Here is a 16392-nt window from a genome sequence, read left to right as displayed (position 1 = left end):
ATAGGGGAATCAAGGGATATGGGGACAAGGCAGGGACTGGGTATTGATAGTGAATGATCAGCCATGATCTCAGAATGGTGGTGCAGACTCGAGGGGCCGAATGGTCTACTTCTGCACCTATTGTCTATTGTCTATCATGCTGTGTTCGATATTGAGCCAGAATGCAGAACGACCTGGAGGATATTCATCAACCTTATTGATAATACTGCCTGTACAAAGTGAACTATGTGGGAGTGGGATAAAATTAACCCATTATCTACCATAATATGGACAGCCAATTCTGAATCCAAGTGGCCAATTCACTTGATCCCATACACCTTATTTTCTGGATAAGCCTCCCAGGACGGATCTAGTCAAACACCATCTATACCATGTACACCATGTAGACAACATCTATAACATCAATCACTGTCATCACCTCTACAACTATCAAGTTAGTGAGACATGATTTGCTACTTAAAAAGCCACACTGGATCCCCTTAATTAGGCCATAGTTTTCCAAATGCTCATAAATACTATTCCTAACAATTCTCTCCAATAACTTCCCTACCATTAACTGAGACAACTGGTCTATAGCTTCCAGGATTATCCTGGTTCCCATCTTGAACAATGGAACAATATCAGCTACTTACTAGTCCTCCAGGACCTCACCTCTAGGTCACAAAGATATTGGTCAAGACCTCTCTCAATAATCTGAAGTATATCCCATCAAGTCCGGGGACTTATCCACAATGATCTTTAAGATATCCCACACTGCCTCCTTTACCTTGAATTGGCTCAGCATATTAATACTCCAGGCACTGATCTTCCTCTCCTCCATGTTATTGCCCTTGGAAAATAACTGATGACAAAAACTCATGGCCTCACCCACATCCTTCATGCCCAAGCAAATGTTCTCCCTTTAACATTGAGTGGCCCTACCCTCTTGCCACTGATGTATGTATAGAATGCCTTGGGATTTACCTTCATCCTACTTACCACAGACTATTCATGGTCCCTCCTGTCTTTCCCAATTCCCTTATTGAGTTTTTTTCTGGCTTCCTTATAATCTTCAAGGGCTCTCTTTGATTCTAGCCTTCCAAGGTTTATGTGCTTTTCCATTTTCTGGAGTAAATTCATCACCTCCTTTGACAGCCAATGTTCTCTTACCTTCTGATTGGAATATAACTGCTGTATTCTCTGCAGTTAGTCTATAAACACCTTCCACACCCAGACAACAGCTGTTCCCAATTAACTCTCCCTAGTTCCTACCTAATTCTCTCAGAATTTGCCTTGCTCCAACTTAGTACTCTTCATAAGATCCATTCTTATCCTCATCTATAGCCACCTTAACACTTGAAGTTGTGGTTACTGTTCCCCAACTACCCACTCATTCAAAGGTTGATCACCTAGCCAGGCTCATTACATAGCCAGATTCTGTACAGCCCCTATACTGCTGGACTATTTACATATTGATTTCAGAAACCCTCCTGGATGCACCCAACAAACTCTGCCCCTCTTAATCCACTTACACTGAAAATGACCCAGTTTATATTAGAACATAGAACATAGAATAGTACAGCACATTACAGGCCCTTCGGCCCACAATGTTGTGCTGACCCTCAAACCCTGCCTCCCATATAACCCCCCCACCTTAAATTCCTCCATATACCTGTATAGTAGTCTCTTAAACTTCACTAGTGTATCTGCCTCCACCATTGACTCAGGCAGTGCATTCCATGCACCAACCACTCTCTGAGTGAAAAACCTTCCTCTTATATCCCCCCTTGAACTCCCCCCCCCTTACCTTAAAGCCATGTCCTCTTGTACTGAGCAGTGGTGCCCTGGGGAAGAAGTGCTGGCTGTCTGTCTATTTCTCTTAATATCTTGTACAACTCTATCATGTCTCCTCTCATCCTTCTTCTCTCCAAAGAGTAAAGCAGTAGCTCCCGTAATCTCTGATTATAATCCATACTCTCTGAACCAGGCAGCGTCTGGTAAATCTCCTCTGTACCTTTTCCAATGCTTCCACATCCTTCCTATAGTGAGGCGATCAGAACTGGACACAGTACTCCAAGTGTGGCCTAACCAGAGTTTTATAGAGTTGCATCATTACATCGCGTCTCTTAAACTCTATCCCTCGACTTATGAAAGCTAACACCCCGTAAGCTTTCTTAACTACCCGATCTACCTGTGAGGCAACTTTCAGGGATCTGTGGACATGTACCCCCAGATCTCTCTGCTCCTCCACACTACCAAGTATCCTGCCATTTACTTTGTACTCTACCTTGGAGTTTGTACTTCCAAAGTGTACCACCTCACACTTCTCCGGGTTGAACGCCATCTGCCACTTCTCAGCCCACTTCTGCATCCTATCAATGTCTCTCTGCAATCTTTGACAATCCTCTACACTATCTACAACACCACCAACCTTTGTGTCGTCTGCAAACTTGCCAACCCACCCTTCTACCACCACATCCAGGTCGTTAATAAAAATCATGAAAAGTAGAGGTCCCAGAACAGATCCTTGTGGGACACCACTAGTCACAACCCTCCAATCTGAATGTATTCCCTCCACCACGACCCTCTGCCTTCTGCAAGCAAGCCAATTCTGAATCCACCTGGCCAAACTTCCCTGGATCCCATGCCTTCTGACTTTCTGAATAAGCCTACCATGTGGAACCTTGTCAAATGCCTTACTAAAATCCATGTGGATCACATTCACTGCACTACCCTCATCTATATGCCTGGTCACCTCCTCAAAGAACTCTATCAGGCTTGTTAGGCATGATCTGCCCTTCACAAAGCCATGCTGAGTGTCCCATGATTCTCTAAATGCCAATGGATCCTATCTCTAAGAATCTTTTCCAACAGCTTTCCCACCACAGACATAAGGCTCACTGGTCTATAATTACTCAGACTACCCGTACTACCTTTTTTGAACAAGGGGACAACATTCACCTCCCTCCAATCCTCCGGTACCATTCCTGTGGACGAGGACATAAAGATCCTAGCCAGAGGCTCAGCAATTTCTTCCCTTACCTCATGGAGTAGCCTGGGAAATATTCCATCAGGCTCCGGGGACTTATCCATCCTAATGTATTTTAACAACTCCAACACCTCCTCTCCCTTAATATCAACATGCTCCAGAACATCAACCTCACTCATATTGTCCTCACCATCATCAAGTTCCCTCTCAGTGGTGAATACCGAAGAGAAGTATTCATTGAGGACCTTGCTCAACTTCCACAGCCTCCAGGCACATCTTCCCACTTTTATCTCTAATTAGTCCTACCTTCACTCCTGTCATCCTTTTGTTCTTCACATAATTGAAGAATGCCTTGGGGTTTTCCTTTACCCGACTCACCAAGGCCTTCTCATGCCCCCTTCTTGCTCTTCTCAGCCCCTTCTTAAGCTCCTTTCTTGCTACCCTATATTCCTCAATAGACCCATCTGTTCCTTGCTTCCTAAACATATATGCTGCCTTCTACCACCTCACTTGTCACCCATGGTTCCTTCACCCTACCCTTCTTTATCTTCCTCATCGGGACAAATTTATCCCTAACATCCTGCAGGAGATCCTTAAACATCGACCACATGTCCATAGTACATTTCCCTGAAAAAACATCATCCCAGTTCACACCCGCAAGTTCTAGCCTTATAGCCTCATAATTTGCCCTTCCCCAATTAAATATTTTCCTCTCCTCTCTGATTCTATCTTTTTCCATGATAATGCTAAAGGCCCCCAGATCACTGTCCCCCAGATGCTCACCCACTGACAGATCTGTGACCTGACCCAGTTCATTACCTAATACTAGATCTAGTATGGCATTCCCCTAGTCGGCCTGTCAACATACTGTGACAGGATTCCATCCTGGACACACTTAGCAAACTCTGCCCCATCTGCCCCTTGGAACTAATCAAGAGCCAATCAATAGTAGGAAGCTGAAGTTCACCACCCTATTGTTTTTATACCTTTGCTTTATCTGCCTGCATATCTGTTCCTCAATGGACTGGTAGCTACTGGGGGCGGGGGGGGGGTCTGTAACGATCCCAAATTGAATGTACCCTTCCTATTTGAGTTCTGCCCATATTGACTCTGTGGACAGGTCTTCCATTACGTCCCCTCCGATTTCAGCCATGATATTGTCACTGATCAGCAGTGCAGCTCATCCCATTCTTTTACCTCCTTCTATCTTTTCTGAAACATCAAAACTTTGAAAACCCATTTCTGTCCCTCTCAAGCAAGCCACAGCATTAATAGTACTGATCCATGTTCGAAGTTCATCACTGTAACCTATAAGTACTCCAAGCATTAAAATACACACAGACTGTGGTCTTTCTGTGAAGAAGTCCAAGATCCAGTTACAGAGAAGGGTGTTGAGTGGCAACAAGGCAGTTTACACAATCATGTTAAAAGCTGAGCTGAAGTCAATGAATAATAGTCCGGTGTATAAGGAATCATTTTCTAAGTGGAACAGGATGGAGTGGAGGCTGAGGCTATGACATTATCAGTGGACTGGTTTCAGTAGTAAACAAACTGTAAGGTGTCCAATGAAGCTGGAAGGTGGGATTTTACACAATCCATTGCCAGCCACCCAAAGCAGTTCATGATGGTTGGCGGTAATCATTTTAGGTCAATTACTTTCTCTCTCTTTGGCACTTGAATAATGGTGCCTGCAAAGAGGTCCATTGAGTTAAACAATCCATCAGCACCAGACCAGTTGCCTGGTTTCACAGATTTGTGTGGGTTTACTCTGGTTATGACATAATTTATTGCTTCAAATAGTGCATGGAAGTTTTTCCAGCCCTTTCCATGGAAGGGAGGAGTCACTGTGGCAAATGGAGTTTAATTCAGATAAGTGATGTGTTTCATTTTGGAAAATAATACCTATGTAGGACTTTCACAATGAATGGCAGGCCCAGTGGAATATTGTAGGACAGAGGATCTACAAATGCATGGTTTACAAAGTGAAGTCACAGGGTGACCATATAACCATATAACAATTACAGCAAGGAAACAGGCCATCTTGGCCCTTCTAGTCCATGCTGAACGCTTACTCTCACCTAGTCCCACCTATCCGCACTCAGCCCATAACCCTCCATTCCTTTCCTGTCCATATACCTATCCAAATTTTTTTTTAAATGACAAAATCGAACCTGCCTCTACCACTTCTACTGGAAGTTCATTCTACACAGCTATCACTCTCTGAGTAAAGTTCCCCCTTGTGTTACCCCTAAACTTTTGCCCCTTAACTCTCAACTCCTGTCCTCTTGTTTGAATCTCCCCTACCCTCAATGGAAAAAGCAATAAAATTTTTAACATAATGACCTTCATCAGTCAGGGCATTGAGTACAAAACCTGAGATTAAAAATTGTACTCATGATGCAGTTGTACAGGACACTGGGGAGGCTGCACTCGAAAACTGCTTTCAGTATCTATCACCATGCTATAGAAAAGCAGATCTTCAGGGATCTGTACTGGGTCCAAAGTTGTTTGTCAGATACATTAATGATCTGAATGATGGGGTGGTAAATTGGATTAGTAAGTATGCAGATGATACTAAGATAGGTGGCGTTGTGGATAATAAAGTAGGTTTTCAAAGCTTGCAGGGAGATTTAGGCCAATTAGAAGAGCAGGCTGAAAGATAGCAGATCGAGCTTAATGCTGATAAGTGTGAGGTGCTACATTTTGGTAGGAATAATCAAAATAGGACACACATAGGACACAAAAAGGTAAATGGTAGGGCATTGAGGAATACAGTAGAACAGCGTGATCTAGAAATAATGGTGCGTAGTTCCCTGAAGGTGGAATCTCATGTGGATAGGTTGGTGAAGAAAGCTTTTGGTATGTTGGCCTTTATAAATCAGAGCATTGAGTATAGGAGTTAGGATGTAATGTTAAAATTGTACAAGGCATTGGTGAGGCTAAATTTGGAGTATTGTGTACAGTTCTGGTCACCGAATTATAAGAAAGATGTCAACAAAATAGAGAGAGTACAGAGAAGATTTACGTGGGATGATGTTTCAGAGATGTTACCAGGGTTTCGGCACCTAAGTTATAGAAAAAGGTTGAACAAGTTAGGTCTTTATTCTTTGGAGCATAGAAGGTTGAGGGGGAACTTGATAGAGGTATTTAAAATTATGAGGGGGATAGATAGCGTTGATGTTGATAGGCTTTTTCCATTGAGAGTAGGGGAGATTCAAACAAGAAGACATGAATTGAGAGTTAGGGGGCAAAAGTTTAGGGGTAACACGAGGGGGATTTCTTTACTCTGAAAGTGGTAGCTGTGTGGAATGAGCTTCCAGTAGAAGTGGTAGAGGCAGGTTCGATATTGTCATTTAATGTAAAATTGGATAGATATATGGACATGAAAGGAATGGAGAATGATGGGCTGAATGCAGGTAGGTGGGACTAGGTAAGAGTACGCGTTCGGCACAGACTAGAAGGGCTGAGATGGCTTGTTTCTGTGCTGTAATTGTTATATGGTTATATGGTTAAAAGCTGTTATGAAAGTGGAAAAAATCCAGAAAAGATTCACAAGGATGTTGCCAGGACAGGAATTATAGGAAGAGCCTGGACAGGCCGAGACTATTCCTCGGAGCATACAATTCTAAGTATTGCTCTTTAGAGATGTACAAAATCATGATGGTCATAGGATGAATGCCCTCTCCCCTCAGGAAATGGGGAAATCAGTAACTAGAGGGCATGGGTTTAAGGTGAGGGGGAAGGATTTCACACTTATTTTATGCACAAAGGATGGCACTTATGTGGAATGAGCTGCCACAGGAAGTTGTTGAGTTAGCTACAATGACAGTTTTCAAAAGACAGTTAGACAGGTACATGGATTGAAAAAACTAGGTGGTTTTGGGAAATGCTGGCAAAGGGGACGAGCTTGAATAGAGCAACATGGTTGCCAGGGACTGAATGAACTGTTTCTGTGCTGTATGATTCTATGACAAGCCTGTCATGAGAGGCAGGCAAGGGACTCCTCCCTCATCCCATTGTAGTCTCCATTGCTAAGGCATAATACACTGGTTTTAAATTGAAGTACTGCACCTTCCATTTGTATGAGAAACTCAATCATACTGTGATCACTCTTTCCAAGAGGATCCCTTACTATAAGATCACTAATTTTACCTGTCCCATTGCATAGGACCAGAGCTAAGATAGCATTGTTTTGGTCTTCTATTTTATAGAAACATAGAAAACCTACAGCAGACCATTGAATTTTTTAAAAAGGCTGTAAATGGAAGAATTCAGTTCATAAAGAGTGAGTACCGGGTGATAATAATTATTGTTAAAAAATCAGAAATGACTAGCTACATGGAAATATTGACGAATTTGATTACACAATGGGTGATTGGTTCATGTAGTTTGAAGAAAGTGAAATAACCAATGAGAAGTGAGTGCTAATTTTGCTGTGTACATTGGCCAACAGTTTATTGCTTTTCTTTATTCTGCAGTAAATGCTTCTAAGAAAATGAATTCCAGGGTAGTCTATGGTGACATATATGTACCTCAATAATACATTTACTTAGAAATTTGAATTTTTAGAGATTTAGCCAAAAAGGTGGATGAGGGTTGTGTAGTGGATTTCAGCGTGACTTTCAAGGTCCTTTATGGCAGCCTGGTTTGGAAGCTTAGGTCCCATGGAAGCCAGGAAGAAATAATTAGGTGGATTCAATGTTGCCCCCAAGGGTAGGAAGCAAATGGTGGGGGCTGAAGGTTGTTTCTTGGAATGAAGGTGGTGAGTAGTGCTGTGTCACATCCGTCAGTGTGGGATATTTTTGAATGCAAGTGCACAAGGCTTGATCAGAATAAGTTTAATCTCACCGGCACTTGTCATGAAATTTGTTGATCAGTAAGTTTGTGGTGACAGTTGAAATTAGAAGGTAATAGTGATGAAGATTATTGTAGAATACAGAGGGATCTTGATTGGTTAGAGAAATGGGCTGAGGAGGAGGAAATAGAGTTCAATACCTTTGAGTCGGTGATGCATTTTGGAAAGACAAGATATTCTTCAGGATAAACAACTTTGCAAATGTTCACCCTTTTCTTCTGAGCACATTCTGGCTCTGACATCACTGACAATGAAGATGTTTTGGAGCATCCTGTGCTCATTAACTGTTTAAATATCTGCCGCCATTCATGACTAAGATATTACTGTCTTGCTTTGATCTGATCTACTGATTGTGTAATTGCTTAACTCTATCTAATGCATGTATTTTTTTCTTGTACAGATTGCACTTAATCTTGTATTGCAGAGTCACTAGGCTAGTACATCATAATTCTTAGATACACTTGGTGCACTTGTCATTGATCCAAACACGATTCCATGGATTGACAATTGCTGGGTGTACAAGACATTGCTGAGACCTCACTTGGAATATTGTGCACAGTTTCGTTTACTGAGTTTACTGAATTTAGGAATGACATTATTAAACTAAAAAGAGTGCAAAGAAGCTTTACTTTACTTTATTGTCACCAAACAATTGATACTAGAGCGTACAATCATCACAGTGATATTTGTTTCTGCGCTTCGTGCTCATTGAAGTACAAATCGAAATAACTATAATAAAAATTTAAATTATAAATCATAATTAGAAAATAGAAAAGGCTAAGTAAGGTAGTGCAAGTCAGGTCCGGATATTTGGAAGGTACAGCCCAGATCTGGGTCAGGATCTGTTCAGCAGTCTTATCACCGTTGGAAAGAAGCTGTTCCCAAATCTGGCCGTACGAATCTTCATGCTCCTGTACCTTCTCCCAGAGGGAAGTGGGACAAAAAGTGTGTTGGCTGAGTGGGTCTTGTCCTTGATTATCCTGGCAGCACTGCTCCGACAGCGTGTGGTGTAAAGTGAGTCCAAGGATGGAAGATTGGTTTGTGTGATGTGCTGGGCTATGTTCATGATCTTCTGCAGCTTCTTCTGGTCTTGGACAGGACAACTTCCATACCAGGTTGTGATGCACCCTAGATGAATGCTTTCTACGGTGCACCTATAAAAATTCGTGAGGGTTTTAGCTTTATGAGAATGTTGCCAGAACTCAAAGGCCAAGTTAAAGGGAGAGCTTGGGCAGTGTAATCTTTACACTGATTGGGCAGTGTAATCTTAACATGTGATATACAGTAGATGGGGTGAATACACTCAAACCTTTTCTCTAGGAAAAGAGAATCAAAAAAAAAGGTGAAAGATCAAAAATACAAAAGGGGCCTGAGCAGCATGTTCTTCATGAAGAGGAAGATATATGTCAAATGAGAATTGGTCTGTATTACTGTTCTTAAACTGAAGAACAACATTGACTCTTCTTCAGTCCTTTAGGACCTTGGCTGTGTCTAAAAAGGATGTCTTTCAAAATCCCAACAATCTCCTCTCTTTCCCCTCTTAATAGAATAGATCCCATAAGGCTTTGGGGATGCATTCATCTTAACGTTCTTCTGGAGTCCCAGTTCTGCCTCTTTTTCGATGTCAATATATCCTAGAATTTCAAGCACTCCCCTCCCTGACCTTGCTATCTTTTATGTCATTCTCCTTGGTGGAACAGAATGGAGCACAAGAAAAACAGTAAAAATTGACTTCTTCATATTATGCCATTGGCAATTTTGGATGAGTTCAAATTTTGGCAATTAAAGTTTTAGAAGACAGCTGTTAAGCTGAAAAACATGTTGAAGGTGTATGCAAAGAACTGGTGCACAGTGGTGTTAACTGGGTGCAAGACAGCAGGTGCAAGCTGGGACTACCACATGTGAAATTTCCATTCTTTATTTTGTCATTTACACATTACCAAGAAGGAGTTTAACTGTTATTCTACCAACTGTCAGGAAGACATTTTCTCTGATGTGTTAAAGGTTTAGTTTTAAATAATGCAGAAAGAAAATCTGTAAGTATAGCAATGAATATCTTGAATTTCATTGGTTATTCAAGACAATAAACTAATCGTACAGTGATTAGTTTACAGACCAAGCAACTGTTGCAAAACGTGAGATAAATTGTAAAGGATACATTTGACCTTCTTTTAGGAACCTACACATTTTGAACTGGAAACCACAGTTACCTGTTAAAACGTGGCTGTTGCACGTCTTCAGGACATTGACATTTTGACCACATCCTGATATAATGATGATCACAGTATGAATGCAGCAATATATTGGTAAAAACAAGACTGTCTGTCATGTAGCATGGGTATAGATTGCATTCTATGCTCAGCATAAAGTTTCCATGTGAATTAAGACCTTAAGATATCGGAACTGAATTAGGCCATTTGGCTCATCAAGTCTGATTCATCATGGCTAATCTAATTTTTCTCTCAGCCCCAGTCTCCTGCCTTCTCTTCATATCCCTTCAAGCCCTGACCAATCAAGAATCTGCCTTAAATAAACCTTTGCCTTAAATATACATAAAGACTTGGCCACCACAGCTGCAGTGGCAAAGAATACAGTAGGATGTAGATCAGTTGCAGATATTGGTGGAGAAATGGCAGATGGAGATTAATCTGGCCAAATGTGACACATTAATCTGGCACATTGGTAAGCCAAACGTAAAGAAGCAGTACTGTGTTACGTGCAAGACCTTTAACAGTGTTGATGAGCAGAGGGATCCTGGGGTCCAAGTTCTTAACTCTTTGAAAGTGTCTACACAGGTTCAAAGGTGGTTATGGGTTCCTAAGGTTGTCATAGCCAGGGTGGTAGTGGGGATTAGCTCCCACTACCTACAAAGTGCTCCAAATGCTGTGCGACTGTAACAGCCTCTGACAACCAAGTCCAACTCTAGATCTTCACGAGTGACTTGGCTACTAAGCCCAGCGGAACTGTTTCTACTGACAAGGGAAGGGGCAAAGATGGACCACTGGTGCCACAAAACCAGTTGCTTCAGGTAGGTGGGTCTCATCAGCCTTGGATGGCAGCCTGCCTCGGAGAAGGAAAACTCTGATTTTAAACTTCCTCTGCCTTGCGGCCATACCTACCCATGAAAAAGGCTTCGAGAGTAAACCCCGAGGAAGAAGTCTGGAGCTGGGGCCCCTAAGGCTGTTTGATAGTGTTTACAACTTCACTCTGGCAACCCTTGCAATGACACTGGTGCCAAGCGGTATCGGCGCTTGCCCTTCCTTTGGACTACATCAGTAACATGGAGAGGGGGAGCCCACTGCATTGAGTCTTCAAATCTTCCCATCCAGGCTTGAGCCATGGAGGGGACACCTTCCACCAGAGGTGCAAATGCATGATCCCCTGGGATTGACGGCTGCCTACTACTTAGGGTGGTTATGAAGGCATATGACATGCTTGCCTTTATTAGTCAAGGCATTGAGTTCACTCTTTCCAATATTTTTATTAATTTCTACATAGAAGAATACAGAGTACAAGAAAGTGTATATAAAAGGTCAAAAAAGATTTTAATAAACTACCAATTACATTATATCTGCTCATAATAACAATCTCATTACCCCATATTCATATAAGTTAATCAATAGTTATATTGAACTATACTAATTTATCACACAAAAAAGTATCTAACCCCTACCAAGACTGAAGCTGTTCATTAAGGAGAAAAGATGGTAAAGTACCTTCTCATATAATAAAAATTAATAATAGCCAACATCTGAGTTTAAACAATGAATTGAAGGTTTTGAAAATAATTCAGAAAAGGTCCCCATAACGTTTGAAGGTCCTGACGAGATTCAGAAATTGAACAACAAATCTTCTCTAAATTTTCCATTTTCGTAACATACTATGAGTTTGGGAGGTTATTATATTTGGGTTATTAACTGTTTGTATTTGTATTCTAGCCTTATCAATTATGTACTCTCAAGCTCTCTGTACTCAATGTTTTTCTTCTTATGCTTGTTTGAAAATTAATAAAAAGATTTAGAAAGAAAGAAAAGAATCTTCTCTAAATCTAAACATGACATAAGATTGCATAACCACTGAGCATGAGTAGGAGGAGAAATATATCATCAGCGTAAAGTGAAATTTTGTGAGTAATACCTCTGCTTAAGATACCACAGGTTCTCCAAAAGCAATGGCAAGAGGTTCTAAAGCTAGATCAAAGCCTTGTCTAGTTCCGCAATGAAGTTTAAATGGTTTGGAATTTTGAAAATTAGTAAGAACCCGAGCAGAAGGAGATAGATGAAGTAATTTAATCCATTGAATAAAATCTGGTCCAAAATTAAATTTTTCTAAGGTTTTAAATAAATAATTCCATTCAACCCGATCGGCCTTCTCAGCATCTAAGGATATCACACATTCCAATATTGCATAGAGTTCTGGTTGTCAATTTGAAGGAAAGATGTTGAAGCTTTGGAGAAGCTGCAGAAGAGGTTTACCAGGATGCTGGCTGGATTAAGGGCATGTGCTACACTGAGCAGTTGGACAAACTTGGTTGATTTCTCTGGAGCAGAGAAGCTGACGGAAGATCTGATGGAGATTTATAAGATTATGGTTGGCATAGATACACAAAAAATATCTTTTCCCAGGGTTGAAATGTCTAAAACCAGAAGGCATGTATTTAAGGTGAGATAGGTAAAATCAAAGGAGGTGTGAGGGGAAGTTTTTTTTTACAGCGTGGCACTGCCTTGGGTGATGGTAGAGGCAGAAACATTAGGAATTTTGAAGAGATATTTGAAGAGTAAATGTGAGAGAAATGGAAGGATATGCTGTAGATATTGTGTTGGCCATTTGATTACTAATTTAACTGGGTCAGCACAATATTGTGGGCCGAAGGGCTTGTTTCTGTGCTGTACTGTTCCGTTTAATATGAGATCTGAGTTGGTGAAGGGGCCCACCCTCAGTAAATCTCAGCTCGTGGAGTCTAACTCTTGCAAGGAATTGTAAATAAATGAGTGTTAAAATATAAACACTTACTCTTTGCTCCTGATCTCCCTTATTATATTCAAGGCTAACCATGCTCATGCCAAGCCGTAAAGTTAACTCATACCACTGGATCATAATCCAATCGCACCCAACAGCCAATAAGGGTCTGCCTCACGCCAAATGAACATTGAGGTTCTTAAATCTACCCGGCAGACTGATGTGTGGTTCTTAAATCTACCCAGCAAACTATCACACATACTGTAAACTGCTAGTCTACAGGAATTAAACCTACAGGAATGTTTTATTGTACAGAATGCTCTTGGCCTTGTGTTCAGTAGAATTTTGGAATGAACTAATCATGAACTGGCCAGCCAGGAATCACCAATTTAATGCCTTTCCCAATTTAAATATGGGAAAGGTACCTTGTCAAGGTGCTGTTCCTCAAGCTCATTTGAATTTTTGAAACAACGTGGGACTTTTAGGATACAGAGTCATTTGGATTGGATTTAAAATGTTGGACAATGTTGCAGACTGAATTGAGATATTTTATGAAAAATTTACCAATATTCCTCAGTCTCACTAATTTAGAAGAGACCTCATTTTGAAATGTATCTATATTACACTAAATAGAAAGAAAAATATAAGTTAGATGAGTTCTAAAATTTTATGTACAACATCACAGATGTGGGTACTTTCACATGCACAGAAGAATTTGCACAAATGATGAAAAATGGTTGGCTTTTCGATGCTATGCCTTTGAGTCTCCATGTTTATGAGTATCATACATGCAAAGAATCCCAGAAAAAAGTCTGGAGAGGGCTCTACCATCAAACAAAATTCCAAATCACTAAAAGCATTTCTTAATTTTGTTTAAACTCATTCATATTGCGTAAGCAAATATAGTAGACATTTTTTTCTTCATCATCAGCATTATTCTTTTAAACTTCTTGGAACTAACATTGCTTTTATCTGATATAAAATAACATGATTGGATTGAAATATAATTAACACAGAACCATGATTCATGATTGACAAAGAAAATGAACAATACTTCTGTATTATCCTCCCTTCTCTCCTCATATCATCAATGTGATGTTGACAATATTGGTTTGATAACAATTACACCATAAGGCACAGGCACACAGGGAACTTCGGCTCGGAGTCCCACTGACCCTCCACCACCCATCAATCTCCCCACTTTCTCAGCAACTTACACTCTGTCCTGTTTTCACCACTCACCCACATCCAGTGTGGGAAACTCACAATACACGTGGTCACAGGGAGAACATGCACATACTACATAAAGTGAAGCCGACACCAGGATCAAGCCTGAGTCTTTAGTGCCTTGAGTCGGTGACTCTAGCAGCAGTGCCTCATGATTAATAACTTCCTCCCAGGAAGTAAAATCAGACCTGATACAGACTGCTTGAGTTCTTGTGGTTAAGACTATCAGAGAAGGTACATACAAAATATACTAATTGCCACTTCATTTTTATTTTCAAAGGAAAATAATTAAATGGGGATGGAAGCACTTACCTTGGACAAGATTTATCAAGGCAAAGATCCAAATTGGAGCATAACTATGTTTTGCTTGTTCAGCCATATCAGATCTTCGATTTTGTGTGTATCTACCAGCCCAGCACAGGAAGTGAACTGCAGGATTATCATGAGCATTAACTTTGTTTTATCTTATCATGCAGTCACATCCGCTCAACAAGGCTTTCCATAACAGGTGCTCAGATCACGTTATGGATCAGTGTCTTTTAAAGAAAACGTATTGTGTAAAGATGTGTACATTTCCCATCAATTTCAACGTGAAAACTCTGGCTTTCAGACCTCAAGAATTCAAAGTACATTTATTATCAAAGAATAAACAAATTAAACAACCTTGAGATTTATTTGCTTATAGACAGTCACAAAGCATGGATCCTGAATAAAAACAATAAAAACTGTAAAGACTAATCCTCAATATACACAGAGAAAGAGAAAAAAAACACAAGTCATGGAAACAACAGAACCGAGCAACAACAGCATTCTGAACCAACTGGAGTCCTTGGAGCCAAATCCCCAGAGCAGCCTGGTGTAGGCCCAATGCCTCAGTATTCGGGAATGGGGGGGGGGGGAAGAGAGGGCCGAAGCCCAGTAACAGGGATAGGGGAGGGGGTAGGCCTATTACTGGGCTTCGGCCCTCTCTTCCCCCCCCCATTCCTGATGAACGGTCTTGGCCCGAAACGTTGGCTACTCTTTTCTCACAGATGCTGCCAGACCTGCTGAGTTCTTCCAGTGTTGTGCACGTATTCTTTGATCCACAGCATCTGCAGTTGTATTTTTGTGCCTCAGTATTCTGACCCCTCAACCCCATGCAGTTTACCCTTCAAGAGCGCATTGAAGTCAACAATGCTGACAGAGCCTACTCTCATTTGGATAAGCAGGGCAGCACTGTGGGGATCATGGTTTTTTTTATTTCCAAGTGCCTTCAATACCATACTGCCCTCATTGCTGGGGGAAAAGCTCTGTTCAATGCACTTCCATTGTATCCTGGATAATGGACTATGTGACTGAATAATGACTACATCTCTGATGACTCAGCAATAGTTGGGTGTATAAAGGGAGAATGGGAGGATGAATACAAGGCCCTGGTGGAGGACTTTGTAAATGGTGCAAGCTGAATCATCTGCAGCTCAACATCAGTAAGACACAGGAGATGCTAACAGGCTCAATAAACTTATTAGAAAGGCTGTCTCTTTTATAGGATTCAAACTGGACACCCAGGAGGCTGTGGTAGAGCAAAGGACCCTACAGAAATTCCTGGCAATTCTGGACAATGTTTCTCACTCTCTGCATGCAAACTTGGTTGGACAGAAGAACACTTCTAGCAATAGAACAAGACAACTGTGCTGCTCCAAAGAGCACTATATGAGTTCATTCTTACCCTCGGCTATTGTTCTCCATAATGAGTCCATCTATAGCCGGGAAAGTGATGTTAGACTGTTTGAGATGATTTTTTTTATTCTTTCTACTTCCTTCTAATATTTATATACTTGAGCACTTGTAACGCTATTGTGACACTGTAATTTCCTTTGGGATCAATGAAGTACCTATCTATCTATCATATCAGTGAGGCAAATCTCCACAAAGTTTGCAGACACAAGGCACAGCAGCCGAGTGCAGTCTCACAGCCTTAGCATCATGGAGATAACAACCCCACAAAATAAGCACCTACAAATACAACAATACAAGTATCTAGAAAAACAAAATGTATTATTAACCACTAAGTCCTAAAATAACATTTTAAAACATACATGATGCACCCTTTTAAAGTGCACATTAAGTTAAACATAAAATATGTCTTAAGCTCTCCTCTGGTGATCTACTGGTTGATTTGCCAAAAAACCTCATTCATCTTCTCTGCCCTCATATTCTGTTCAAATGGGTGACAGAAGAAGGTGTTTTTTTTAAAAACTTTTTTTATTGCATTTTTAAGTAGTTACAAAGTAAAGTATGAAAAAACAATGTATATAACCCTTACCCCCTCCCCTTAACCCCTCCCCCCTAACTGCCCTATAGAAAAAAAAGAGAAAGAAAGAAAAAAAAAGAAAGAAAGAAA

The 16392-nt window shown here is 40.8% G+C and overlaps 1 protein-coding gene across 1 annotated transcript in view; it reads right to left on the bottom strand.

The window, feature by feature from the left end:
• Window positions 1-14412, bottom strand: part of si:ch1073-15f19.2 (mucin-3B) — a 141394-nt gene extending 126982 nt beyond the window's left edge. The window contains exon 1 of the mRNA XM_059964783.1: window positions 14322-14412. Coding sequence (XP_059820766.1) covers window positions 14322-14388 — 67 coding nt within the window. The 5' untranslated portion in view covers window positions 14389-14412. The remainder of the gene's footprint in view (window positions 1-14321) is intronic.
• Between the last annotated feature and the right edge of the window lie 1980 nt (window positions 14413-16392).

Source organism: Hypanus sabinus, chromosome 3 (assembly GCF_030144855.1).
Source record: "Hypanus sabinus isolate sHypSab1 chromosome 3, sHypSab1.hap1, whole genome shotgun sequence".
NCBI classification, from domain to species: Eukaryota; Metazoa; Chordata; class Chondrichthyes; order Myliobatiformes; family Dasyatidae; genus Hypanus; species Hypanus sabinus.
This window is presented reverse-complemented; position numbering and strand designations above follow the sequence as displayed.